Source organism: Ailuropoda melanoleuca, chromosome 4, assembly GCF_002007445.2.
Source record: "Ailuropoda melanoleuca isolate Jingjing chromosome 4, ASM200744v2, whole genome shotgun sequence".
Classification (NCBI taxonomy): domain Eukaryota; kingdom Metazoa; phylum Chordata; class Mammalia; order Carnivora; family Ursidae; genus Ailuropoda; species Ailuropoda melanoleuca.
This window is the reverse complement of record NC_048221.1, coordinates 52,223,645-52,249,784: the sequence shown is the minus strand read 5'-3', so window position 1 is coordinate 52,249,784 and position 26,140 is coordinate 52,223,645. Positions and strand designations below refer to the sequence as shown.

General features: G+C 46.5%; 1 protein-coding gene across 8 annotated transcripts in view; it reads left to right on the top strand.

Moving 5' to 3' along the window:
* Window positions 1-23,633, top strand: part of TMEM40 (transmembrane protein 40) — a 30,023-nt gene extending 6,390 nt beyond the window's left edge. For 3 of the 8 annotated variants that reach the window (XM_011227517.3, XM_019801840.2, XM_034658801.1), the window contains 11 exons: window positions 138-271; window positions 8,115-8,195; window positions 8,851-8,982; window positions 12,794-12,847; window positions 16,077-16,112; window positions 16,459-16,491; window positions 16,882-16,929; window positions 20,393-20,464; window positions 20,546-20,620; window positions 21,215-21,277; window positions 22,045-23,633. In XM_011227517.3, the coding sequence (XP_011225819.1) occupies window positions 138-271; window positions 8,115-8,195; window positions 8,851-8,982; window positions 12,794-12,847; window positions 16,077-16,112; window positions 16,459-16,491; window positions 16,882-16,929; window positions 20,393-20,464; window positions 20,546-20,620; window positions 21,215-21,277; window positions 22,045-22,064 (748 nt within the window). In that variant the 3' untranslated portion in view covers window positions 22,065-23,633. The other 5 variants (XM_034658800.1, XM_011227518.3, XM_011227519.3 and 2 more) reach the window with 5 other exon arrangements.
* Window positions 23,634-26,140: the final 2,507 nt, after the last annotated feature.

Genomic DNA, 26,140 nt, shown 5'->3' with positions numbered 1-26,140 from the left:
GATTGTGGAGTGGTCAGTTCGAGTCCCACATTGCATATAAAGATGACTTTAAAAAAAGGAGAAAGAGTGGAAGAGGGAGGCAAAAGAGGTCAGAATGGTGCAAGGTGAGGATTGACCTGACATTGCTGGCTTTGCAGAGGGAAGAAGGTGCCACAAGCCAAGGTCTGTGGGTGGCCTCTAAAAGCTGGACAAAGCAAAGAAATTAAGGGGCGGAGCGCGGTGCATGTTGGAGAAATAGCAGCAGCGGCGGCGGCAGCAGGAACAGCAGCAAGTAAGTGGATTTTCCTCTAGAGCCTCCAGAAAGGAATGCAGTCCTGCCGACCCCTTGCTTTTAGCCCAGTGAGACCTGAGTTAGGCTTCTCACCTACAGAACTGTGAGAGGCTAAATTTGTGTTATGTCGCAGTCAGATTCCCAAGAGGGAGAGGCTGATGGTCTAACCCGGGTACAGGGCTGGAACTGTGTCGGCCAGACCAGGATATATTTGAAATTAGGGTGTATGCCTGTTTGGAGTGGCTTGGGAAGCCGAAGGAGATTCCGGAGGGCTTTGATATAACCACCAGAAGAAGGGGCTTCAATCCCAGTGGGCAAAAACAAGCATCCACCCTCAGTCAGCTCTGTTCTCAGCATAGCTGCTGTTTCTGCTTCTAATTCCCCCAACCCCATTACTGTCCTGGGCCTGTGTCACTTAGCTGGCTCTGCGTTTGTGGTTCACAGGCACAACCCTACAGTCTACCTACAGGAAAAGGGCCATTCACCTGACATTCGAGGCCCAGGATGATTTTCCCCAACCTCACGGGCTTCCTACCCCTTCAACCGTCTGCCACCCACTTCCTCTAGTAAACATTTATCCCATTCTGCCTTTTTCCACCTGTTGAAGTCCACCTCAGTCCCCTCCTCCAAGGTGGGACAACAGGGAAGGGTAAGCAGCTCCTGAATCAAGAGTCAGGCCTCTGGAGTCAGCCTTGCCCCTGAGTTGCCTTAAGACCTTGTGCAAGCTCCTCTCCATTTCTGGGTCTCAGTTTCCCTGTCTGTAAACCAGGACAATAATCCCCACTCTGCCTCCCTCCTGGTTCACATGAAGATCAAGTGAGCTGGACAGGGAAAGCACTATGAGGCCGTGATGGCTTGGTGTCCCCTAGTATCCCTCTCACCCTGGGCCAGCCCCTTGTGACAGCAGGAGCTTAGGAAATGTGGGCTGAACTGAAGGGGAAATCCAGTTTAGCAAGACTTGTCGGTACAGAGGCCCTGGCCTCACCACTGACTCAGCAGGGCTGGGCCTTTGGGAGAAAAGTGCTGGGAAGTCAGGCATTCCATTTCCCTGTAGGATCAACCTGGGATGGGGGTGGCGAGGAGGGAGCCCCTGTGAGAGGGGATTTTAGGGGCCTCTGACCAGGGTCAGGGAATGGGGCTTCTCTGCTGGGGCAGGGGTTGGATTTGAGTCCACCTGTCAGCTGGGAGACCTTGAACAAGCCCCGTGTCTGTCTGAACCTCACCTTCCTGCTGCATAAATTAAGACTTGCATTCATGAAAGAAGATCTTGGGGAACATGCCATGTTCTCTTTCCTCATTCTGCTTTCTTCACTTCTCCTGTCTCAACACCCCACGGTCCATCTTGCTTCAGAGGAGGTGACAGGCTGTGCACTTGAGCTGTGGAAGCCCGTCCAGAAATCCCTCGGCCAGGGCCTCAGGCTCCAGCACCAGCGCTGCCCTTTTGAGTTAGGCATTGCCCTGCACGCCGGTCCTTGAACTTTAATTTTTTTTTTTAATTCCATTTACCCTTTCTCGTAATAGAAATGTGGGTGGAGGAGGGATGGGGCAAGGGCATTAAAAGGAGAAACAGGGCTACCTCAGGTCCCACCTCCATGATAGTTCCATTTCCCTCGCTTCTGACGGAGGAGCTGAGCAGGTGCCCCAGCCATGAGGACACTGTTCAGGGCCCCTCGGATGGCTGACTACAAGTCAAGTCACCATCATTGGCATAGCACTCCCATGACTTAGCAGCTTCAGTCCTGGTGCTAATGACAGGGGCCTGAGGAGAGGTGACAGCTTCACTCCTTCCATCTCCCAACACGGACTAAGCAACTCCCTTTGCTCGACCACTTACTAGCTATGGCCCCGAGAAAGTTTCTTAGTCCCCCCGTGCCGTCTAGAAAGTGGGCTCAGCCACAGTGAGCCGTCACGGAGTGGTGGTGAGGAACACGTGAGGTGACACCTGTAAAGTGCTAAGAGGGTTGCCTGGCAGATGGGAAGTACCACCATCATCATCATCATCACCATTTTTGCTCTTTGCGGGCCCCGTGCAGGCTTCAGGTGACACAGAAGTGAATCAGTCTTAGTCTCTCCCCCGGCTGGGCTCAGGCTCTAGTGGAGGAGACACGCCCCACCGAGCCGAGATCTGTGTGTGACTAAGAACAGTGGCCCTGGAGTTGTGCAACAAAGTGCCCTACCGTGAGGAAGAAGAGTCTGGCACAAGACAGAATTGATGAGGCTCAGGAGACCAATATGCCCGGGGACAAGGCGGGGGTGCCCTCTGGGCCTCCCCCAATCTCTTTCTTCTTTAGAGTTGCTTCCTGCAACTTTTTCCCATGTGGGACAAGGACCCTTGCCCCTCTGGTCCTGCTAAACTCACCCCAGCATTCCCTCCTTCAGGAACTTTCCCTGACTGACCCTGATCTGATTTGGCCTCTGGGCTCCCACAGCGCCCTGGTCTACCACAAAATTCCTGGAGGACAGGGATGCAACTTGTTCACCATGTATTCCCCAGTTCTAACACACAGTGGGTGCTCAATTAACAGATGTAATGTAGGAACGGGGACGTGTGTATAAAAAGTCCTGCCTATAAAGCTTTATTTTTCTCAAATAACAAGAAAGCAGGCAGCCGCTGCTCAGCAGCTCAACAACATCTCTGCATTTGCATTGGCTTTTCCTCATGGTCACAAGGTGGCCGCTGTTGCTCCTACTATCACATTCATGTTCAAGGAAGAAAAGAGAGGCAAAATACAGCACCAGCACTGTTGGCTTCTTTTGTCAGACGTAGCAACACCCTTTCCAGAACCCCAGCCAACTTCAGCTATAAGGGAGGCTGACAAAACAAGTATTTAACTGGAGCTGGCAGAACAAAATTGCAGTTTCGTTAACAAGAAAGAAGGGCAGGGCTGATGGTGGCGAGGAGGATTAAGGGAGTGGGGTAAGGAGGATGAGGACTGGCTAGGCAACTAACATTGGACTTCGTAAAGGAGGTGATATTTTAGCTGTGCCTGGACGGTCAGATACAAATTTGATGGGGCCTGGTCAGGGCTGGGGCTGGACACTGAATGTCTGAGGGTAATAGGAGGTGTGTACAAGAGGAAACTCACATTCACTGAGCACTGCTTGGGGCAGGCACTGGCCATCTTTCCTCCCGAAGGTACTACCATCACCAGTTCACAAACTGAGGTAACCAGAACCAAAAGAAGGGGACTGCTCTGCCCAAGGTCATGCCGTGCATAGGTGACAGGAATGTGGTTGGACCCTGGTCAGTCTGCCCCCAAAGCGCATGCTCTTGCCACGGTACACACACTGTCTTGTTGCCACTCCCATTGTGATAATGAACAACACTGCAGTTTGGTTAGCAAGAGAGAAGGGCAGGTGTGCTGGGGGAAGGAGGATTAAGGGAGTAGGGTAAGGAGGGTGGGGATCGGTTAGGCAACTAGCACAGGGCTTCGTGAAGGAGGTGGCATTGGAGCTGTGCCTGGAAGGTCAGATACAATTTTGACAATAAGAAAGAACGGCCTAGGTCTGGAGGCCCCAAGTCATCCCATCTGGCGTTTATTCCACACCTGCTCTATACCAAGCATTGTTCTAAGTGCTCTACGTGTTTTAATTCATGCCATTTTCACAGTACTATGAGATTAGCACTCATATTGTCCCATGTTACTGATGAGGAAACTGAGACAGCAAGAGGTTAAGTAATTTGCTCAATTTGCTCAAGATCCCACAACCAGGAGTGTTAGATAGGACCCAAGCCCAGGTGGTCCACGTCTGGGCACAGGGAAGGGTATTGCCTTGCCAAGGTCTTGGTAGCTTAAGAGTAGATTCTGTACCACAAACAAACATACAAAAACCCAAACTCATAGATACAGAGAATGGATTGGTGGTTGCCAGAGGTGGGGGTGGGGGGTGGCTGAAATGGGCAGTCGAAAGGTTCAAACTTCCAGTAATAAAAGAAATAAGTCATGGGATGTCATGTACAACATGGTGACTAGAGTTCCTAATATGGTATTGCGGGGGGTGCCTGGATGGCTCAGTCCATTAAACGTCCAACTCTTGATTTCTGCTGGGCTCATGATCTCAGGTTGTGGGATTGAGCCCTGCGCAGGGCTCAGCATGGAGTCTACTGGAGATCCCCTCCCTCTGCCTCTGCCCCTACTCATGCATGCATATGCACATGCACTCACTCTCTCTCTCTCTAAAATAAATAATAAATATTTAGTAATAATAATAATATGGTATTGCATATTTGAAAGTTGCTAAAAGAATAGATCTTAAAAGTTCTTATCATAAGAAAAAGAATTTGTAACTATGTATGGGAATAGGTGGGAACTAGACTTATTGTGGTGATCATTTTATAATGTCTAGAAATATTGAATCATGTCACACACCTGAAACAAATATAATGTTATATGCCAATTACACTGCAATAAAAAATTTTAATACAATTAAATTTTTTAAAAGATTTTATTTATTTATTTGACACACAGAGAGAGAGGGAGAGCACAAGCAGGGGGAGCAGAAGAGGGAGAAGCAGGCTCCTCACTGGGCAGGGAGCCTGATGTGGGGCTCGATCTCAGGACCCTAGGATCATGACCTGGACTGAAGGCAGACATTCAACAAACTGAGCCACAGAGATGCCCCTACAATTAAATCTTCTAAAGAGAGTAGATTCTCTAAACCAGTGGTTCTCAAGTGGGGGTGGTTTTCACCCCCAGGGGACATTTGGTAATGTCTGGAGACATTTTTGATCATCATCACAATTGGTTGGGGGGGGATGCTAGTGGCATCTAGTGGGGGGCTCAGCATCTTACAATGCATGCAGTGGCAAAGAATCATCGGTCCCAAATGTCAGAAGTGTTGAGGTGGAGAACCCTAATCTAAACTAATCAGAGAGTAGTGAAGCTCTCCCCTCTCCCAGTTGAGGGCTTAGACTCAGAGCTGGAAGAAGAAATAGGGGAGGCTTAAAATGAAGGCTGCACAACTCAGCGATGCTGCTGTAACAAACAGACCAAATCACAGGGTTCAAATAAGAGAGAAGCTTATTTCCTGTGCACGCAGCTGATCAGAAGCAGGTTCAGGTGGGCAGGTGGCTCTGTGCGTGCGGACTGGCAAGACTTAAATTTCCTTTTGACTTCTTGCTCAGGAATTCCCTGGGGTATTGGCTTGTTTTGCATGATTGAGGTGGTTTACCACCCCCACCCCCCACCCCCAAGTCTGCGTTCCAGCATACACAAAAGCAGGAAAGAGGACGTGGAATGCAAGCAGAAGTTGTTATGTCCAGAGCTGACACTAGGCTGTATCACCTGGGAAAGCAGATCGTTAAATCTTTAGGAATTTTGGGAGCCAACTGGTAAACCCAACCATTATTAAATTCTAGAAATGTACAATTAAATAAATTCTATTAAAAATAAAGTTAATAAGTACACCAAATGTATCACTTCCTGATTTATTTTACTACCTTCTGCTATTACCCAGGCACTTGAGATTTTCATACCTGTTTTATCTGTAGGGTAGAAACACCACATGATGTGTTCTATGGCACGGCCCTTCCCAACTTTGCACTCCACAGCCTCATGCTGGTAGCTTGAAATCAGCCGCGGTGGGAGTGTTTACACCGTAGAAACCAGGAAACTCTACAAATCAGAGCTCGATGATTTGTTTCGTGGATTGTCTACATTTTAGAAAGTGATCAAGAAAACACTAATATTGCAGATTGAACCTAAAAACTGCATTGCACCTGCAGCCATCACATTGTGAATAGCACGAAAAGTTGAGAAAGTATTCTTCCAAAATTTGAAAACTGATTCGATTCAGCATTGCTCATATCACTGACAAACTATGACAACAAATGCCTTAGTTGATTCACTTTGCCTTACCCGTTTATGTGAAAGAAAACAGCAGCTTAACGTTCACCCTGAAAATACTTCTGTTCATCAATGATGTCGACAACTTTTTTGTTAAAACTAGTAGTAATCAAAAATGTATTAGTAGTCTGATTTTGTGACCCTGTTGTTGGCAATGGACTTATAAAAACTGATAGTGGGTTTTGCAAGAAATTCCAAAGCACATTGAAGTTATAGATGTGTGGAATTTGCAGTAAAGAGTACTGTGTATTTTATTATTTGTAAACTGTATGCTATACATTTTTTACATCAGCAAAATGTGTAACAAATATGTGTGTACGTGTGTGTATGTGCATGTGTATATACTTTTTTCTTTTCCCCTGGAGAGCCATTAAACAGTTCTGGGCACACCACCACACATATCCCGTCCACCCCGCATTCCATTGGCAGGAATGTAGTCAAATGGCCACACTTAGCTTCAAGGGATGCTGGAAACTATATAGTCTCTAGCTGGCTGGCCATATGCCCAGCTAAAATAAAGGCTTTGCAGGAGAACCCCACTCCATGTGTTTTCCCCAGGGGAGAACACTAGCTGACTGAAGTTAGCCATTTGGATTTTCCAAGGCCACGGTTATGGCCTTCTTGTGGCCTCACCAAAAGGCTAGCCTCCAGAGTTTCCTTTAGCTCCCACTCAGAATTTCAGGAAAGTACAAAGTCCTGTCCTGAAGGGACAGTTTCCCAAACTTTGCTCTTCACTTCAAGTGCCTGCTTTCTGCACTTACCTTCATTGCTTACATCCGTAATCCTGACAGGCATGCCGGCCCGGCCAGACTCTGGTTCAGGGCCCCAGACCAACGTTTTGGGGTGTATTAAACAGAATGTGGGTTCTGGAGTACCTCTATAAAATAGGGATAATAAAACGTACCTTGCAGGGTTATTGTAAGAATCAAATGAGACAATCTTTGGGGAAGTTTTGTTGTCTAGAAACTACAATTCAAGCGTGAGGAGCCATGAATCCCAATTCCTACCTGACTGGTTTGTGACCAGGCTCAGATAAGCCCTTTGTAAAACCATGAAGTACTACACTGAGACAAGATATGGGCACATGACATTTATAAGTACATAAGGAAAAATTATTGGCGATTTAATTTTTTTTATTTTTTTAGATTTTATTTATTTATTTGAGAGAGATTGAGAGAGCAAACATGAGTGCGAGAGGGGAGGGAGGAAGGGAAAGGGAGAGAATCTCAAGCAGATTCCACACTGAGTGCAGAGCCCAAGGCAGAGCTCAATCCCATGACCCTGACACCACGAACCAAGCCAAAATCAAGATCCGGACGCTCAACCAAATGAGCTACCCAGGCATCCCTCATGGCGATTTTATTATAACAAAAACAATACTGTTAAAAATTTAGAAAATTGAAGTAAAAATAAGAAGCTAAAAATACCCATAATACCGCCTCCCAGAGATAACCATTATTTATATTTCGATATAGCCCCAATAACTATTAACTCAGGGCCATGTGTGGTTATTTGGACCCCCACCTATGCCCTCGGACTCAACAAGATCATGTTGAAGAAATTCCCAGACATCATATAATTCCACCATAAAAATTTCAGTATCCTTACATTTAAGGACACTTCAAATCAATATAACCTCAATATAAATATCACGCCTGAAAAAATTAATACTCTGGTGGAGGATGTTGACAATGAGGGAAGGCTATGCATGTTTGGGGCCAGGGGGCATGTTGGTTATCTCTGTCTGTCCCTTCCACTCAATTGTGCTGTGAACCTCAAACTGCTCTAAAAATTAAAAATAAGTTATTAATATTATCAAAAGATGACCAATTATTCAAATGTCCCTAATTGCGTATTCTTTTTTTTGTAAGTTGTTCTCTTATACTTTTGAATCTTGGGTGTTTGTCTTTTTCTTCTTTATTTGCCAAGCTCTTTTTATGTTAAGGGGATTAACGAAGGTGATATTAATTAATCACTTATTATTGTTATTCCTCCAGGGAAAACCATGGAGACTTCAGGACCTTCCTCCCAGACTCCAGATCACAGTCAAGTCCATGAAGAACCAGAAGATCTAGACTGTATGTTTGTCTTCTCTCACTCTCTGGGCAAAGCCCCATGGGAGTCAGAGTCCAGCAGTGGGTGGAACAGAAGACCTTCCTCCCCCATGTGGCATAATGGCTCAAGTAACAGTTGAATCCTCTAGAAAAGTAATGTTTTACACACACACACATACACACACTTGGTCCAGTCTGTCCCCTAGAACCTTCTAGCTTTGGGGACTTTCAGTTGCTCCCCAAATCTCAAGGGGGCTCTGGAGGCTTGGGCTGGCACTAGGGAGGGTCCTCAGAAGCAGGGAAGGTTCCTGCGTTACACCAGAATTGGGGATGAGAAGGTTCACTTGACCAGATCATACCTGCCCTGTAATTTACAGTGAATCCTAAGTTGGCAACTATTGTACACAGTCTAGTGGCCTCTGGGCAGGATGGGGGGCTTAGAAGCCGCTCTCTGGTTTCCATATTCAGAGAAATTTATGCCTTGAGGCTTCCTTGAGCCCCTGGGGCCTCTGAGAGCTCTGATCTCCTGCACCTTCCACTGGCCCTACGTTTTTGGGAAAAGTGTCCCAGAGAATCCTGTCATTCCTGGCCCCCAAGTCCAAGTAGATGCCCAGGGAGGTCTTGGTGGTCTCTGGGGTGGGAAGGGCAAGAAACAGCCTTTTCTCTGTGTGCCTCCCAGATGACGAGACAGAGATCCACAAGCCAAACAGGGAGGCTGGACTCTTTTCTCAAGAACAACCTAAAAGAGACAAGCCTTCTACCTCCTCCTCCTCGTCATCCTCCTCCTCCTCCTCGTCATCCTCTAACTCGGGTACAACGATATTAATATATATGTATATATATTCACAGCATTATTCAAGAAAAGCATTTACATGGAAAAACAATGCCCCATAATCTCCCACCTTGATACTTTAATTCTATTTTTCCATATCCCCTTCCAGACCCCACCAATCAGTACACATAATTTGTACACAGTTACAACTACCAGACAGACAACATTGTCTTCCATTTAAAATGCTTTGCTATCGTATCCTGGGCATTCGCCATGTTATTCTGTAATACCTTTGCAGCTAATTTTCATGCTTACCAAAAAGCCCCTCACGGGCTGCGTCTCATGTAAAGTCACACTGAGGTTTATCGGGAGCACTCTGGTGTTGAACTCAATGTATCTGTCTGCTCAAGCAGCCTGCTAGGTCCAAACCCTTTCTTTGCCACTCACTAGCTATGTGTCCTTGGGTAAACTGCTAAACCCTATATGCCTTGGGGTCCTCATCTGGAGGCTGGGGACGATAACAGAAGGTACGACCTCATGGGATTAAGGTGAGGATCACATTCTTTACACATGTAAAGTCTTAGCACTGAGCACGTAGTAAAAGCTCTAAAAAAACAACCTTAAGATTATCCCCCAACCTTCCACCAGTTTACCTTGCTCAAAGCCTTTTACTTTTTGAATTTTGGCACAAAACGTGTCCTCAGCATCGACTCCCCACAAGTCCTTCGGTGGGTTACCAGGAAATGAACATCTCCCATTGGGCCTTGATTACAAATTGCCACATTATTCTCTGATAGAAAGCAGAATGTCCTTTCATTTTTGTTCTCTTAATTCAAAATGCTAGGCTGAATGGATGGCAGTGGCAATGTCCTGGCTGGCATTTAAAGCACTTACTATGTGCCAGGTACTCTTCCAAGCACTTTACGTGTAATAACTCAGTTCATTCTCAAAGAGACCCATTGAGGAAGGTGCTATGATTATTCCCATTTTATAGGTGAGGAAACTGAGGCACAGGAAATCTAACTGACCTGCTGTCAGAGGGCTCAGTAACCAAACAGGGATCCCTGGAGGTCTTTCTGGGACTGGGGAGGCTAGGGGGTGGACTCTGGTCTACTCCTCCCCCAGAATGCCTGCACTAAGATCTGCTTTACAGAGTGGGCTGGGGCCTGAGGTTTTATTTGGAGAAAGAATTCTCTGGCTAAATCCTAAAAAATGCTTGCAAAGCCCTGGCCTCACATCCTCACATTGCAAATGTTGAGTCTGAGGCTCCAGACCACAAAATCTATGCTTGTTTCTCCAGACAGAGGAGAGTGAGTGATGGGTGGTCCAGTGGGTTCGTTTGTAGCCAGTCTCCTCATGGGACTGGAAAGAAAGCCACTGCCCTTATTTTTTTTTTAAAGATTTTATTATTTCTTTGAGAGAGACGGGGAGAGACAGAAGCAGACCCCCCTGCTGATCAGGGAGCTTGACATGGGACTCGATACCAGGACCCTGGGATCACGAGCCGAGCCAAAGGCAGACGCTTAACCGACTGAGCCACCCAGGCACCCGAAAAAGCCTATTTTTTTTAAAACATTGATTAATATTTATAAAATACAGAAAAGAAGAAAATAGAAGCCAACCCAAATCCTATCTTCTGAGATAAATACTGCTGTCATAATCTTGATGTACTTCCTGATACCTTTTTCTATCTAGCTGAGATCGCAATGCACTGATTTTAAAGCACAGTTAATCTGGCTTCCCGGAAATTAGAAATGTATCCGCGGTTGAGCGGGAGCTCCCCAAGCACACTGAAGGACAGCAGCCTGCCTGAACCTCGGTCATCCTAAGGAAAAGGGAGTCCGGTGGACCTGAAACCAGGAACTTCCTGCAATGCTGACCGTCCAGGAGTGCAGAGAAATCTGTCGTTCTTCAAGTCTTGATCGAGCTCCTCCTGCAGGCACCCTTAGAACAGCGAGGGCCCAGGCCTTGTCCTTCAGGAGCTCGAGATGGTTGGAGAGACGAACAGCGCCACTACCGGCCTCGGGCCCACAGTGTCGAGCACAGACAGTTGATGCTACAGTAACCGCAGACGAGGGAGAGCAAAGATGAGTGTGAGCTGGGGCGGTTGGAAAAGCCTTCCTACCCCTTAATCTTCAAGATAAGGGGCACAAATGGGAAGAGACTTCCAGGTGAACACAGAGTCAGCATGATGTTGTGGGGACACCGAGACGACACAGCCCTGTGCTTGTAATAGGATACCTCGGATGACCTTGTCTTACCTTCATGAAAGCAGCAGTGGAAACATTAAATGATTTGTCCAAGATCACACAGAGAGTTCGTGGCAGATCTCCTACCCCTCCCACCCCACCCCCCAAGAGCTATCTTTCCTCCAAACCACACTCCTCGTATAAGCTTAATTCCGAGAACACCAGAACGATGTGTTTCAGGCTCATTCCAGGCTGAGGTTCTCCTACAGCTTGTGTTTGTTCTCCGCAGAGCGCAGTGACGAGGACCAGCCCCCAGGAGTAACTGGACAATGTCCGTCAAGCCAGGGGCGGCGCGCCCCCCAGAGACAGCTCACCCGGTAGGCAGTAGGTCTTGCCATTTCTCCTTTGCCCGCCCAGCTCACTGTTAAGCTTCTCCGCCGGACTGAGCGCGCCTGCGCAAGGACGTTCCTCACAGCATCGTTTGTAGTAGGCGCCAGGAGCAAGCACACGCTGTCCTGCCTACAACTCTGTTCTTCACATAGCTCCGAAGTGAGAAAGATAGATGTAAAATCATATGCTTCGTCTGCTCTCAGATGTAGTGTGTAAAAATTCACACATACGTGGTGATAAATAAGACTGGAAGGAAAAATAGCACAATGTTAGTAGTGGCTATCTCCGGATGGTTAAATCATGGGTGATTTTTATTTTTGCTTTTTTGACCTGTCTTATACTACAAATATTATACAACGAGCATGTTTTATTTTGAAGACCAGAAGAAAATTTTTGGAAAAATAAAAATTTTAAGTAAATTTTGGCTTAAATGGATTGTGGGAAGAAAAGAGCATGAGGGAAAGAGCCTGGATTAATGCCTAGCACAGAACCTGATACACATGAGATGTTTAATAAATGCTGCCCTTGAAGATGGACTTGAGTTCTGGGTTCTATTTCTGAAGATAAAAGTGATTACGGGGCGCCTGGGTGGTGCAGTTGGTTGAGCATCTGATTCTTGGTCTTGGCTCAGGTCATAATCTCATGGGTGGTGAGATCGAGCCCCACGCTCAGTGGGGAGTCTGCCTGAAGATTCTTCCCTCTGCCCCTCCCCCCACTTGTGCATGTGCTTGTGCACTCTCCCTCTCTCTAAAATAAATAAATAGATCTTTTTAAAAAATGGGATCTGGGTTTGAACCCTGGAATTTCCACTTACTGGCTGTGTGACCTTCAGGGAATAATTTAACTTTGTGAGCCTCAGTTTCCTTACTCATAAAATGGGGGAGGGAGAGGTACTAATACCTTCTTCATAGGATCTCTGTAAGTATCTAATGAAATGTTAAATATAAATTACTTAGTTCCATATTGATACCTAGTAAGTGCTTAATAAATGGCAACTCTTATTACTGACTTTGAAGGAGGCCCAGGTCCACTCAGACCCTCAATTCTCTTTCAGGAAGCTGACCACAGTCACCTCTGAGTGTGCGGGGGGAGTCCGACAGGGTAAAGGGAAAGTACTTGTAAGGCTGTCTTGCGTCTTGAAGACTGCCTGGCTTAGCCGCAGCACAAACAAAGACTGTGTTACTTTTTAAGGCTTCAGGTGTGTGGGAGAGGGAAGCTGCCCTGGGGTGCTGTGACGGGGAGAGCTGATAAAGGGGGTTGTCTCCACTCAGGTGCAGAGCATGAGGACCCTGACCTTTTGAAGGATGAGCTTCAGCTCTATGGAGGTAAGTCATTGTCCAGTGGCTTTGGAGAAAATGGAATTACACAAAGGACATGAGGGTTTTGGGCTTTGTTGGACAGAAACAAGTTCATAAGGGTGTTTCATGGCTGAAAAAGCGCTAGGAAAATATATGAGATATGGCAAGATGAGTGGTTAGAACATTGGCAGATGGGGAAGGAGACAAGCATTTTCTACCATGGCAAGACTGTCCCAGATTCTTTTCTGAACTATAACCTTGAGTTGCACAGTGACTTAGCTCGGTCACCCAGTCTTTCCGGGCCTGAGCTTCCCAGCCAGCAAAATGGACCATGATTAGCACCCACTGTCTTAGAATAGTGAGCTACTTACAGGTGCACAGGAAAATTAAGGATCTCATCTCTAAAAGACTCCTGTTATGGGATAATCATCTCCAGGAGTCGTGACTATTACAGCAAGGAGATATAAACATTATGACACTTTGTTTGGAAGCACTTTGATGAAATGCGGACAATTTGTAGGAATGAACCAGTTTGCCAAAAAGCCTAACAAATGCATGCTGCAGTTAAGAAAACCCACTTAACTCTGTTTAATCTGTGGGGCACCTATGTGGCTCAGTTAGTAGAGCATGTGACTCTTGATCTTGGGGTTGTGAGTTCAAACCCCACATTGGGTGTAGAGATTACTTAAAAAAAAATCCTAATTTTGTTTAACCCAACGTTTCTATAATCTACGTAGTCTCCTAACACTTGATAATAACCCAAGAATCAACAAGAAACACATAGACATTTTGAGAAATGTAAATAAAATATTTTAAATTCTGCATCAAGATATTACCCATGGCTGCCTCTGGGTGGTAGTATTGTGAGTAATGGTTACACTCTTTTTATTTGCTTAACTGAATTTTCTGATTTTCTTTCTTCCTTTTTTTCACACAAAAACAAGTATTACTTGGTTTAGAAAAATGTTTTTAGGGGCGCCTGGGTGGCACAGCGGTTAAGCGTCTGCCTTCGGCTCAGGGCGTGATCCTGGCGTTATGGGATCGAGCCCCACATCAGGCTCCTCTGCTATGAGCCTGCTTCTTCCTCTCCCACTCCCCCTGCTTGTGTTCCCTCTCTCGCTGGCTGTCTCTATCTCTGTCAAATAAATAAATAAAATCTTTAAAAAAAATGTTTTTAATTACTCAAGTAGTGTAAGAATAGTTTCACTGGGTGTAAAATGAGAGAGAGAGAAATTGTTACATTTACATATTTTTAAAAATTTTTTGGGGACACCTGGGTGGCTCAGTCCGTTAAGCATCCAACTCTTGATTTTGGCTGAGATCATGATCTCCGGGTCATGAGATTGAGCCCCACATCTGTCTCCATGCTCAGCATGGAGTCTGCTTGGGATTCTCTCTCTCCCTCTCCCCCTGTTCCTCTCCCCCCCCAAACGATAAATTTTTTTAAAGATTTTGTTTATTTATTTGACACAGAGAGAAATAACCAGCAAGAGAGAGAACACAAGCAGGGGGAGTGGGAAAGGAAGAAGCAGGCTCCCAGCTGAGGAGCCTGATGTGGGGCTCAATCCCAGGACTCCGGGATCACGCCCTGAGCCGAAGGCAGACGTTAAATGACTGAGCCACCCAGACGCTCCCCCAAAAATAAATCTTAAAACGATGTTTTTGGGGCACTTGGCTGGCTTAGTCAGTGGAGCATATGACTCTTGATCTTGGGGTTGTGAGTTCGAGCCCCACATTGGGTGTAGACACTACTTAAAAATAAAATCTTTTTAAAGTGTTTTTTTTCTCATCATAAAAGTAATTCATATTTACTGCAGAAAACATAGATTTAACCACAAACTTGTGAATTACTTTTCCCCCCAAGACATTGGAGGTTCTTAGTAAATTACACTCTTGGAAGTCTCATTTCGTGCTGTTCTAAAAGGTATATTCTCTGGACCCTCAGGACTGGCCACTCTTAAGTCACGTGCAGATGATGCTTACCGTTTGCATATTAGCCCTAAAGACAGTTTAGTGTGTTTATTATCATGTGCCGAGTGCCCCCTTCTGGTGTCTGTGTCCTGGGGCAGACCCGAACGATGGAAAGTGTACAGGCATGGTGACTACTGGTGGTGGGGGCGGGGAGGGGCCCTGCTACATGGGGGCCTGCCTGCGCTTGAGGGGAAGGATTTGGCAGGCTAGGAAAGAGGTCACCAGGAACTAGAATGGTCACCAAGATTCAGGGTGAATAGGGTGGGTAGACTACCCTAGACCAGATTAATGGGGAGGCTACATCTTGGGACAAGTACATAGGGCTCACATCACCCTCAGCAGCACAGACAAGGAACTCAACACTCAGGGTGTGCGGCTGGGGTTCCCAGCGTGCAGCCTGGCTTGGCTCCCACGAACTCGGCCTTTTGGGGCTGGGTCCACGTGGCTGGGTGTCATCACCTGCAACTTGCAGGTGATAGTCAAGAACAGGCACCAGTAGCAAACTGGTGCCCACGTGTGTGCAGGTGTGTTTTATCTGGCTCTTAGAGCATTATTATTATTATTATCATTATCATTATTATTATTATTATTGTTATTACATTTCATCAACTTGTATTTTTTCACATTTAGACATCTCTGAAACCAGGATGCATCTTAAAATCACTGGCAACTTACAATTAAAATTGGCAGCAGTTTTCCTTACATAGTAATGTATAAAATAATGTCATGTCTCACAAACGATGACATCTTTGATTCCGTGGAATCCAAGAGTTGCCAACCTTTTTTTTTTTTTTAAAGATTTTATTTATTTATTTATTTGACAGAGATAGAGACAGCCAGCGAGAGAGGGAACACAAGCAGGGGGAGTGGGAGAGGAAGAAGCAGGCGCATAACAGAGGAGCCTGATGTGGGACTCAATCCCATAACGCCGGGATCACGCCCTGAGCCGAAGGCAGACGCTTAACTGCTGTGCCACCCAAGCGCCCCATGTGCCACCCAGGCGCCCCCAACCTTTTTTATAATCAAGAAGTTGATGTAAAAACCTGGATTTCTGGCTTCTCATGGGAAATTGGATGACCTATAATACTAGACAGGCATTCCTACCGTGGCTGGTGGGTAGTGGATGCCCCTTTAGATGGAATGGCCCTCCAACTTGCTCCAGTCATGACTTGGCCCACTCAGATCACATGGAAAGTCTCTGAGTGAGATCCACCTTCCTCACAGTGTAACTTCTCCCCACCCAGAGGATAAGGGATATGTGATCACTCATTTTCCTTCCATGTAGGTACCCCTGGAGAGGTGGTGCCCTCTGGAGAATCAGGTGAGTGTCCACTTAGGGGAGAGGGGTTGTCAGCGCCGATGATAGACAGGTTTGGGCACTCTCTTTCCCGGGGACAGCCAGCTACTGTCAGGGTTCACGGGTGGGAGGTGGAACTCCAAATCTACTTGGGGCCCTGGGGCTCTGACCTGGGCTCAGAGGGTTAGAAAAGGGTTTCAGGCAAGAAGCAAAGGGATTACAACCAGCAACTGATGGATGGAAAGCTCCTTTGGGGGTTGGAGAATTTGACACAGCATTTTCAGAGGTCACCTGCTTCCTCCACTAGGGTGGAGGCACCTGTTAAGATCCCAAGCTAGCCTGGCACTAATGTTGAGTTTCTAATTTCCAGGACTCCGAAGAAGAGGCTCTGACCCAGCAAGTGGTAAATACACAAACTCCAAGAAGAGAGGGGGAGGGGGACGGGATTTCCGGGGAGGGGATTAGGACAGGACCAGACAGCCTGAGAGAGTGGGTCAGTCACAGCAGGGATGCCATCACCAGCCAGAGCGTCACCTTGATTCTGGAAAGGGACCTCCAAGCTCAGGAGAAAGAAAACAGAATGCCAACCTGTGTAGAGAGGAGGGGGGTGAGTGGGGGCCCCAAGGACAGATACCCCCACCTTCACAGCTTTGCTCTGACTGGTCCTGCGGCGAGTGCCTTCTGACTGAGGAAGAAAAACCCAGAAGAGCCAGTCTCAGTGAAGCAGGGAAGAGAAAACCCCATCTGCCGTCCCTCAGCAAAGTTCAACAGTCATCTCTCTCTTGTTCCTAAGGAGAAGTGGAGGCCTCTGAGTTAAGAAGACTGAATATAAAGAAAGATGGTAAGGAAATTGGTGCCCCAAAGCTGCTTCTGCCTGTCTGGTCCAGATTTCTATGGGTAGAAAGTCTGCTGGTGGCCTAGAAAAACAATGATTGTAGCCCACCTCTGTCATGCACCCTGTTTTCAGACTCCTCAGCTTAGAATCACCTCAAGAAGATGGTGCAGTGACTCCCATTGTGCAGATATGGAAACTAAGGCTCAAGGATGGACTGTGGGCTTTCAGCTAGCGAGTGGCACAACCGGGACTTGAACCCTGGTCCTGTGCTGTTTCTGCTATACACGGAGTCGGAGTCACAGGGATGATAAACTCCTCCCAGCCCTCTGGCCACAGTGGGGAACTGGAAGTGGGGTGAGGAAGCCCTGAGGTTAGATTAGCCTAGACTCTAGAGAAGGAGCCATAGAACTGGAAGGAACTCCTTCACTCTAAGCCTGCGGTCTGTGAGGGCTTCAAGGAGGAGGGTGCGGAAGGGGCAGGACACCAGGGTATTTGATTCAACAAATGGCAGTTGTCCTAGAAATATCTGGGGTCGTTGCAAAGGCCCACCTTCAGGGGGTGGGAGACCTGGGTGTGAGCCCCTGACTCTGTCTCCATCCAGGTAAATGAACCAGGGTTTTAGAGCTTTCCTGGGCTCTGAAATGGGCCTCATTGGAATAAAACTGAGATTCCCAAAGTGCAGGACATGACATTATACCCCAAAGCAAGAAGGTGATTCCCCTTTCTGCTCTCCTTCCTAGAGCACGATCTCAGGTTGGACCCCCTGTGCCTTTAATGCCACCCTGACCCTTGCTGATTGCCCTCCAGAAACAAACAGCATAGCTTCCTCTAATAAGAGCCCCTTGACTGAGTCGAGGGCCCTGTGTCATCTCCCTAGTGACCAACCCAGCGCCTGGCAAAGTGCAGGAGGGCCTCACTCACAGAGCACACTGAACACCTGCCCAAGGCACAGATCCCACTCTCAGCGCCTCTCCTTGGAGAACCCTCCAAGCTACACTTCCACTGCTGGGCATGGGGCCCGCAGAAATACGTGCACAGAGATTCATGTGTGGCGGTATTTGGTGCAGCATCAGTAACAGCAAAAAATCAGACACTTCTAGGTTCTTCAGTGGGGGACCAGACAAATAAATTAGGTTACGGTTCTACCGTGGAATACTACGCAGCCATCAAAAAGAACAGGGCAGATCTACATCCGTTCTGAGATGGAAAGATGGCTCTGATCTATCTATGAGAGGAAGAAAGCAAATGATAGAGCTGCAGATGAACAAATTGGTCCTGCTTTTTTTTTTTTAAGATTTTATTTATTTATTTGACAGAGATAGAGACAGCCAGCGAGAGAGGGAACACAAGCAGGGGGAGTGGGAGAGGAAGAAGCAGGCTCATAGTGGAGGAGCCTGATGTGGGGCTCGATCCCATAACGCCGGGATCACGCCCTGAGCCGAAGGCAGACGCTTAACCGCTGTGCCACCCAGGCGCCCCGGTCCTGCTTTTTTTTTAATTCAAGTATAATTAACATACAGTGTTATACTAGTTTCAGGTGTGCAATACAGTGATTCAATAATTCTCTACATTTATCAGTGCTCATCCTGATAAGTGTACCCTTAACCCCCTCCACCTGCTTCACCCCCTCCCCCTCCCCTCTGGTGACTATCAGTGTGTTCTATTTAAGAATCTGGGCTTTTTGTTTGTCTCCTTTTTTCTTTGTTTGTATGTTTGTTTTGTCTCTTAAATTCCATGTACGAGTGCGGTCATATGGTGTTTGTTTTTCTCTGACTGACTTGGTTCATGAAGCATTATACCCTCTAAGTCCATCCATGTCCTTGCAAATGGCAAGATCTCATTCTTTTTATGGCTGGATAATATTCCATGATATATACATACCACATCTTTTTTTTATCCATTCATCCATTGATGGACACTTGAGTTGTTTCCATAATTTGGCTGTTATAAATAATGCTACAATAGACATAGGGGTTCATATTATCTTTTCGAATTAGTGTTTTCTTTTTGTTTGAGTAAACACCCAGTAGTGGAATTATTGGATTGTATGGTAATTCTATTTTTAATTTTTTGAGGAACCTCTATCATTGGTTTTCCACAGTGGCTACACCAATTTTCATTCCCACCAACAGTACATGAGGGTTCCTTTTTCTCTAGATTCCTGCCAACTGTTGTTATTTCTTGTCTTTTTTATTGTAGCCATTCTGACAGGTGTGAGGTGGTATCTCATTGTGGTTTTCATTTGTATTTCCCTGATGATGAGTGATGGTGAGCATATTTTCCTGTGTCTACTGACCATCTGGATGTCTTCTTTGGAAAAATGTCTGTTCATGTCTTCTGTGCATTTTTAATTGGATTATTATTATTATTGGCATTGAGTTATATAAGTTCTTTATACACTTTGGATATTAACCCCTTATCAGATGTATCATTTGCTAATGTCTCCTCCCATTCACTAAGTTGCCTTTTTGTTTTGTTGATGGTTTCCTTTGCTGTGCAGAAGCTTTTGTTTTGGTGTAGCCCCATTTGTTTAATTTTGCTTTTGTTCCCCTCGTGTCAGGAGACATATCTAGAAAGAAGTTGCTATGGCTGATGGCACACAGATTACTGTCTATGTTTTCTCCTAGGAATTTTATGGTTTCCTGTCTCACATTTAGGTCTTTCATCTATTTTGAATTTATTTTTGTGTATGGTGTAAGAAAGTGGTCCAGTTTCAATCTTTTGCATGTGGCTGTCTAGTTTTCCCAACACCTTTTGTTGAAGAGACTGTCTTTTTTCCATTGGATATTCTTGCCTCCTTTGTTGACAATTAATTGACCATAAAAACATGGCTTTATTTCTGGACTATCTATACTGTTCTATTGATCTGTGTGTCTATTTTTATGCCAGAACCATACTGTTTTGATTATTACAGCTTTGTAGTATATCTTTAAGTCTAAGATTGTGATACCTCCCTGCTTTTTGTTTTTTAAATGTGCATATATATGCCTGGAAAGGTTCTGTCAATCACTGCTTGCTTTTAAGGAAGGGGATTAGGGAGGGAAAGTGGGGCGTTGTGAAACTTTTAGACTTGACACATTTGCATTCTTTACAATTTCATTTCATATTCATTTGACAAAGTATTGGGCAGCTCTGCATGCCTGGCGGTGCTTTAGTCTCTGGGCAAAATCCCTACCCACCATCCTACTGAGAGGAACAGAGAATAAATCTGTTTCACATTTTTTTCTTTGTTTTTTGAGAATAAGTGTGGAAATAAAAATATAGCAAGTTGAGTGGTGTCAGTGTTAGAAAAATAATAAAATGAGACAAAGCCTGGAAAGGAGTGGGGCTGGGGTGTTTTTGTTGGGCTGCTCAGGGGCAGCTGTCTCTGAATGAAGTTACATTGGAGCAGAGACAGGAATACTTTTAGTAACAAAGAGAAGAGAGAGAGAAAGAAGCGAATAGTAATTCCCCGCCTCTGCCTTTACAGATGAGTTTTTCCATTTTGTCCTGCTCTGCTTTGCCATTGGGACCTTGCTGGTGTGCTATCACTATTATGCAGGTGAGGGCCTTGGAAACAGGTGGGGGGATAAGGGGGTCCAGACTAGCAAACTGACCATTCTCTCCCTTGCTGCACTTGCAGACTGGTTCATGTCCCTTGGGGTCGGCCTGCTCACCTTTGCCTCCCTGGAGACCGTCGGCATCTACTTTGGGCTGGGTAAGGTCCCCCCATCCACACACGTGCACATACACACACACACACACACACACACACACACACAGACTCTTTAGGGGTGGTGGCTGGACCGCCACAGGTGCCCACCAAGGGCCAGAGAGCCACCACCTAAACATTTTTTAAAGATTTCATTATGCTCCTGTTTTCTTCCTGACCACTGTCAAGGTCACGGTGAGGCCATTGGCAGAAACCGAATGGAAAAAATGGGCAGCTCCACAAAAATGCAACAAAAACAGTTTAAAGTGGCAAACAAACAGAGTTAGCCAGAGATCGAAAACAAGGCCGTTCACAGCGTGGGGTACTGAATTCAACGAGTTTCCTGGCACTGTTATTGCTGTGCGAAGTCATTGTTTTTAATAATAATAACTCCAGTACTATTATCTAAGCTCAACCTGCTGCCTGAAATTCCACCGCTAATCCCTGTTTGTGTGGGTTAGGCCATTGTCCGGGGGTGGGCGGGGGTGGGTGGGGCACAGAGCTCAATCTCCTTTCTCTCNGGGGGTGGGTGGGGGGGGGAGCCCTGGATCCCTCGCTGGGGCACAGAGCTCAATCTCCTTTCTCTCTGTTTGTGAGCAGTGTACCGGATCCACAGCGTCCTGCACGGCTTCATCCCCCTCTTTCAGAAGCTTAGGCTGATGGGTAACATTTCCATCCTTCCTATGTTCACCCTCTTCCTCCCTATCAGGGACTTCAGTTGCAAACGAGGCTTAGCCGATAGGAAACAGCACAGGGCCTGGAGTCAGGGGCCTGGGTTCAAGGCTTGCCCCTGTCTATGCACCAGCTCGGGGGCCCAGGATCATCTCTCAGCCTCTGTTTTCTCCACTGGACCGTGGGTGTAGTAATACCCACTGCGCAAGGGTGTCATGCAAAGCCATGTGAGGAACAGATGCGAAAGTCCTTAATGTGGAACACAGTAGAAAAGTGAAGGGAATCTGGGTGTTCCTCATTCTCTCATAGAACTTTACACTTACCCAAACACTATTTTCACCAGGATTTCATTTGCTTATTAGGTGTCCTTCAGTTATGTTGCACTTGGCTGATGAGGGAACCGAGGCCCAGAGAGGTGGAGTGACTTGCTGAGGGTCACACAGCTAGGGTGGCTGGGCTGGGCTAAAGGAGATCCTCTTTCTTTCTGGCCAGCGGCTCTGTGCCTACCAATACATCTCAAAACTGAGAGCGGGGGGGGGTGCTGTGTGGCTCTGGGCTGGGGATATCTGTCTCCTATAACCCACTTAATTCATAAAGGGGAAATTCATTGCAGGGGCTGTGGGTCATGGAGACCCGTGGTTCTAGGGTGACTGCATTACCCCAGCTGCAAGGAGTATTTGGGCATCTGGGGGAGATGATGGAAGTGAGGCCTGGTTGCCTTCAGAATCCCATGCCATCCTGAGGGCTTTGTTTTCCAGGATTCAGGAAGACCGACTGAGGCCAGTGCTGGGCCGGCAGCCACGCTAGGCCCAGTGTGACCACTGCACCTCCTGAGTGCACGAGGGCAGAGCCCCGCTCTGGCAGACACGCGGGCGGACCAGTCTAGAGCAATAAAGAGAGCACTTTTCCTTCCATGTAGTCTGAACGTTGGCACCGGCCTGGACCCAGGTATCATTTGGGCAGTATTGGCATGAATCCAGCTGCCAGGACGGAAGGCTGAGGCCTATGCCCTCCACGGTTCTAGGAGGTCACCACCCTCAGGAGACAGTAGGAGACCCCTGGGCCCTGCAAACTGTCATCTGTGTAGGCTTCTGATCCCTCTCAAATCCCCAGGCCATCCAGGTGGGCTCTTAGGCTTGCAGAGTCATCCGAGGAAAGAAAGCCCACTGCCCTGAGGCAGGGAGCCGTCATGCCAGGCCCCCAGGGTGAGCCTGATGCAGGCCAGCTGTTGCGGACTAAAGCCACAGCATCAAGCCATCTTCTCTAGCCCCATCACCTGGTGCCAGCCCTGCTGCCTTGGAGTCCACCAAGATTCAAATAAATGTTCTCTTCCCTGGACTAACAAGAGTCAGCTAAATGTTCCTTCAGGTTTCTTGAGCATGAGCACACATGTGGAGTCTCCTTTGACCCCATCTAGTAAGGGAGGGCACCTTGCCTATTGGCTAAAGTGCAAAAGAGAATAAATGTACAGCCTCTCACTTTAGGTCCAAGACTCAAATTGCACAAGTTCAGAAAGAGGGTTTTGCAAACATTCCTATGAAGAGATCTGGGGCTGTTAGGTAATCTAAGCCCAACAAATACCAAAGGAGTGACACAGAAGCACACATACACAAAAACCCATTGCAAACTTGGATTGCATCAATGGAGGTACAGAGTCTAGATTGAAGGAGGTCATAGTAGATCCTACTTTACACAGTCCACACCAACAGCACGTGTTCAGTTCTAGATTCACATCTCAGGAGCAATAGTGACAAGCTAGGGAACAGACAGAAGACAGCCGAGTGGGAGTATAAAGAATGACTGAAGAAACGAGAACTCTTCAATTTACTGAAGGGAAAGTAGGGCCCTCCTGAGCTCACAGACTCTTGGAGGATACTTTCTCAAGTGTTTATGATGCTCCAAGGACAGTCACATGTGTTATCTGATTTAATTCTCACAGTGGCCTAGAGATGCGTCAGTCATCCTCATTCTGCCGATGGAGACACAGAGACTCAAAGAGCTTTAGTCACTTACTCAGGTTCCCACAGTAAGCAAGTGGCACAGCTGCATTGGAACCCAAGCCTATGTTCTCCTAATGCCAAGCTGTCTTACAGAGCGTGGCTAGTCTAGGCCCCCACTCCAGGCAGAGCAGCCCTGACGCAGCTACACTTTCTCCCAGTGTTGCCCAGACTTTGGGATTTCTGACTTGGAGATTTTTTTTTTTTTTTTTTTTAATGAGGGGACCAGACGTCTGGCCGGTTCGATTGGTGGAGCAGGCTACTCTTGATCTTGAGGTTGTAAGTTCAAGTCCCATGTTGGGTGTAGAGATTCCTTAAAAATAAAATTTTTTAAAATAAATAAATAAAATAGGGGTGCCTGGGTCGCTCAGTCGGTTAAGTGGTGAACCCTTGATTTCGGCTCAGGTCATGGTCTCAGGGTCCTGAGATCGAGCCCTGCATCTGGCACCATGCTGGGTGTAAAGTCTGTTTGAGATTCTCGCTCTCCCTCTGCCCCTCCCCAACCCCACTTGTGTGCACCCTCTCAAATAAATAAATAAATAAACTTTTAAAAAGTCAGAGGAGGACTGCCAACTCTTTTCCTTGCTAATTGAAGACAATAAAAACAATAAAAACTATCAACTATCAACATTATTTTATAAAAGAATGAATAGTTTTACACCAAAAAAGCAGGGAAGGGGAGCCTGGGTGGCTCAGTCGGTGAAGCGTCTGCCTTCAGCTCAGGTCATGATCTCAGGGTCCTGGGATCTAGTCCCACATCGGGTTCCCTGCTCAGTGAAGAATCTCCTTCTCCCTCTGCCTGCTTCTCCCCCTGCTTGTGCTCTCTCTCTCTCTCAAATAAATAAATAAAATCTTTAAAAAAAAAAAAAGCAAGGAAATTATCATCAGAAACAAAAGAGGGTTTTAAATGAATAAACGAAGCTTTATGAAAATTTTACTGCGTGTCCTTTTTCCTCAAATCACTGTAGTCTGGTGAAAAAATCATCTTTCAGAAACCACGAGACTGGAGGATTTCCAAGGACTTTTACATTCTCTTCTTTCTACTGTTGTTCTAAGACACCTTTCTCAATGAAGCTTATGGCATTATTTCAGAAGAATAGTGACCTCTGAGTAGGGAATGTTCTCGGTGGTCACAACTGTGCTGCATCAACATGCAGCTCCGAGCCTGGCCCTCACATGGACGCCCGTGGCGCATTTCTCTACTTTACTCCTCTTCCTCGAGATTGTTTTGTTGTTCTGGGTCCCTTGTGTCTCCACACGAGTTTTAGGAGCAACTGGTCAACTTCACAAAGAAGCCAGTGGAAATCGTGGTAGGATTGCATTGCATCTGTAGATAAATTTGAAGAGTATGTTGCTTCTTTTTTTTGGTCATTTATTTCCTTTTTCACATTTACATTAGAAAAAATAATTTTGCCCCAAATGCCCTCACCCAGAATCAACCACAGTTAATATTTGGGTGTGCTTCCTGTGAGTCTTTAGTGCAGGAGTTATTCATTTTTATTTTGGGCTCTTTGCTCTTGCACATAGAATAAGGATTTTTCCATTATATAATAAGGATATTTCCATAAGCATCATTTCCACCCACTGTGCTTTTCTGCTTTGCATAATAATCCCACCAGATGTAGGTAACAATATCAATGGCTGACATCTGCCCAGCACTTGGCGCTGGCTGTGGAGCTAAGCACTTAACGGACACCATCTCATTCTTCACTGAAACCCTGTGAGGTAGGATCTGGCATGATCTCCGTTTGAGAGAAAAGATAAAGAAGACACAGAATGCTAGGTCAGGTATTTATCAAACACGAATAGAACGCAAATTTTCACAATAGAAAAATGAACTTACTGACTCGAGGACAGTGTGGGTAGCCTCATTTCGTGAGAATGCTGGGTCCTTGTGGCTGGCTCTGCCGCTGCCTGTCTGGGACTTTGGCCAAGTCCTTCTCCGTCCCGGCCTCAGTGTCCTCGTCCATACAATGGGGATCACAGTGGCGCCCACCTCACGGTGTTGTGGCGAGGACTACGTGAGATGATTGCATGAAGTATTTTTAAAGAAACATCCATACGGATTTTTACTAGTTGCCTAGTTTTATGTCTCATGTATTATAATAATTGATTTTGCTAAAACCCTATTATTGGAGAATTTTCTCTCAGGTTTGTATTCTCTTATTTGAAAGCAATCCTTTTTGTGTCTGGTTTTATTATTTGAGTAGAGTTGATGTATAAAGCCTTATACTGGGTGTTATACGCAAGTAACGAATCATGGAACTTTACATCAAAAACTTAGGGATGTACTTACTGTATGGTGACTAACATAATATAATACAAATTATTATTTAAAAAAAGCCGTATACGTGGTCTCTGGCACATAATAGGTGCTCAGTAAGAGTATCTGCTTGGAAGGTACTTGGTCAGAGCAGCGGCACACATCTGATCTCGTAAGCCAGGCAGGCCAAGTCAGCCAGAGGTGGAAAAATGGGGAGTCGCGGGGGGGGCAGGGAAAGCTGATACCTGACTGAAGGGGTCAGCCGTGGTCCAACATCACCAGGCAGAAACAGCAGCACTCACAGAGCCAGCCAGGAAAATGGAACCACACCAGGCGTTTCAACAGAGATCTAACATAGGGGATACGTTAAACAGGCACAGGAGGATTGAGAAGGCAAAAGGGGCCACTGAGGTATCACAGAGCCTAACGGAGGGAGGCAGTTACCACCTAGGGCTGGGGAGCAAAAGCAAGAGGTTTGAGTCCTTACAACCAAGAAGCTCAGGAGAGAGCCCCACAGAGCTGGGAGGAGGGGACACTGCCTGGCGGGGCTGGTGTCTCTCCTGGGGGCCCAATGAGGCTGGTTCAGGACCAGTG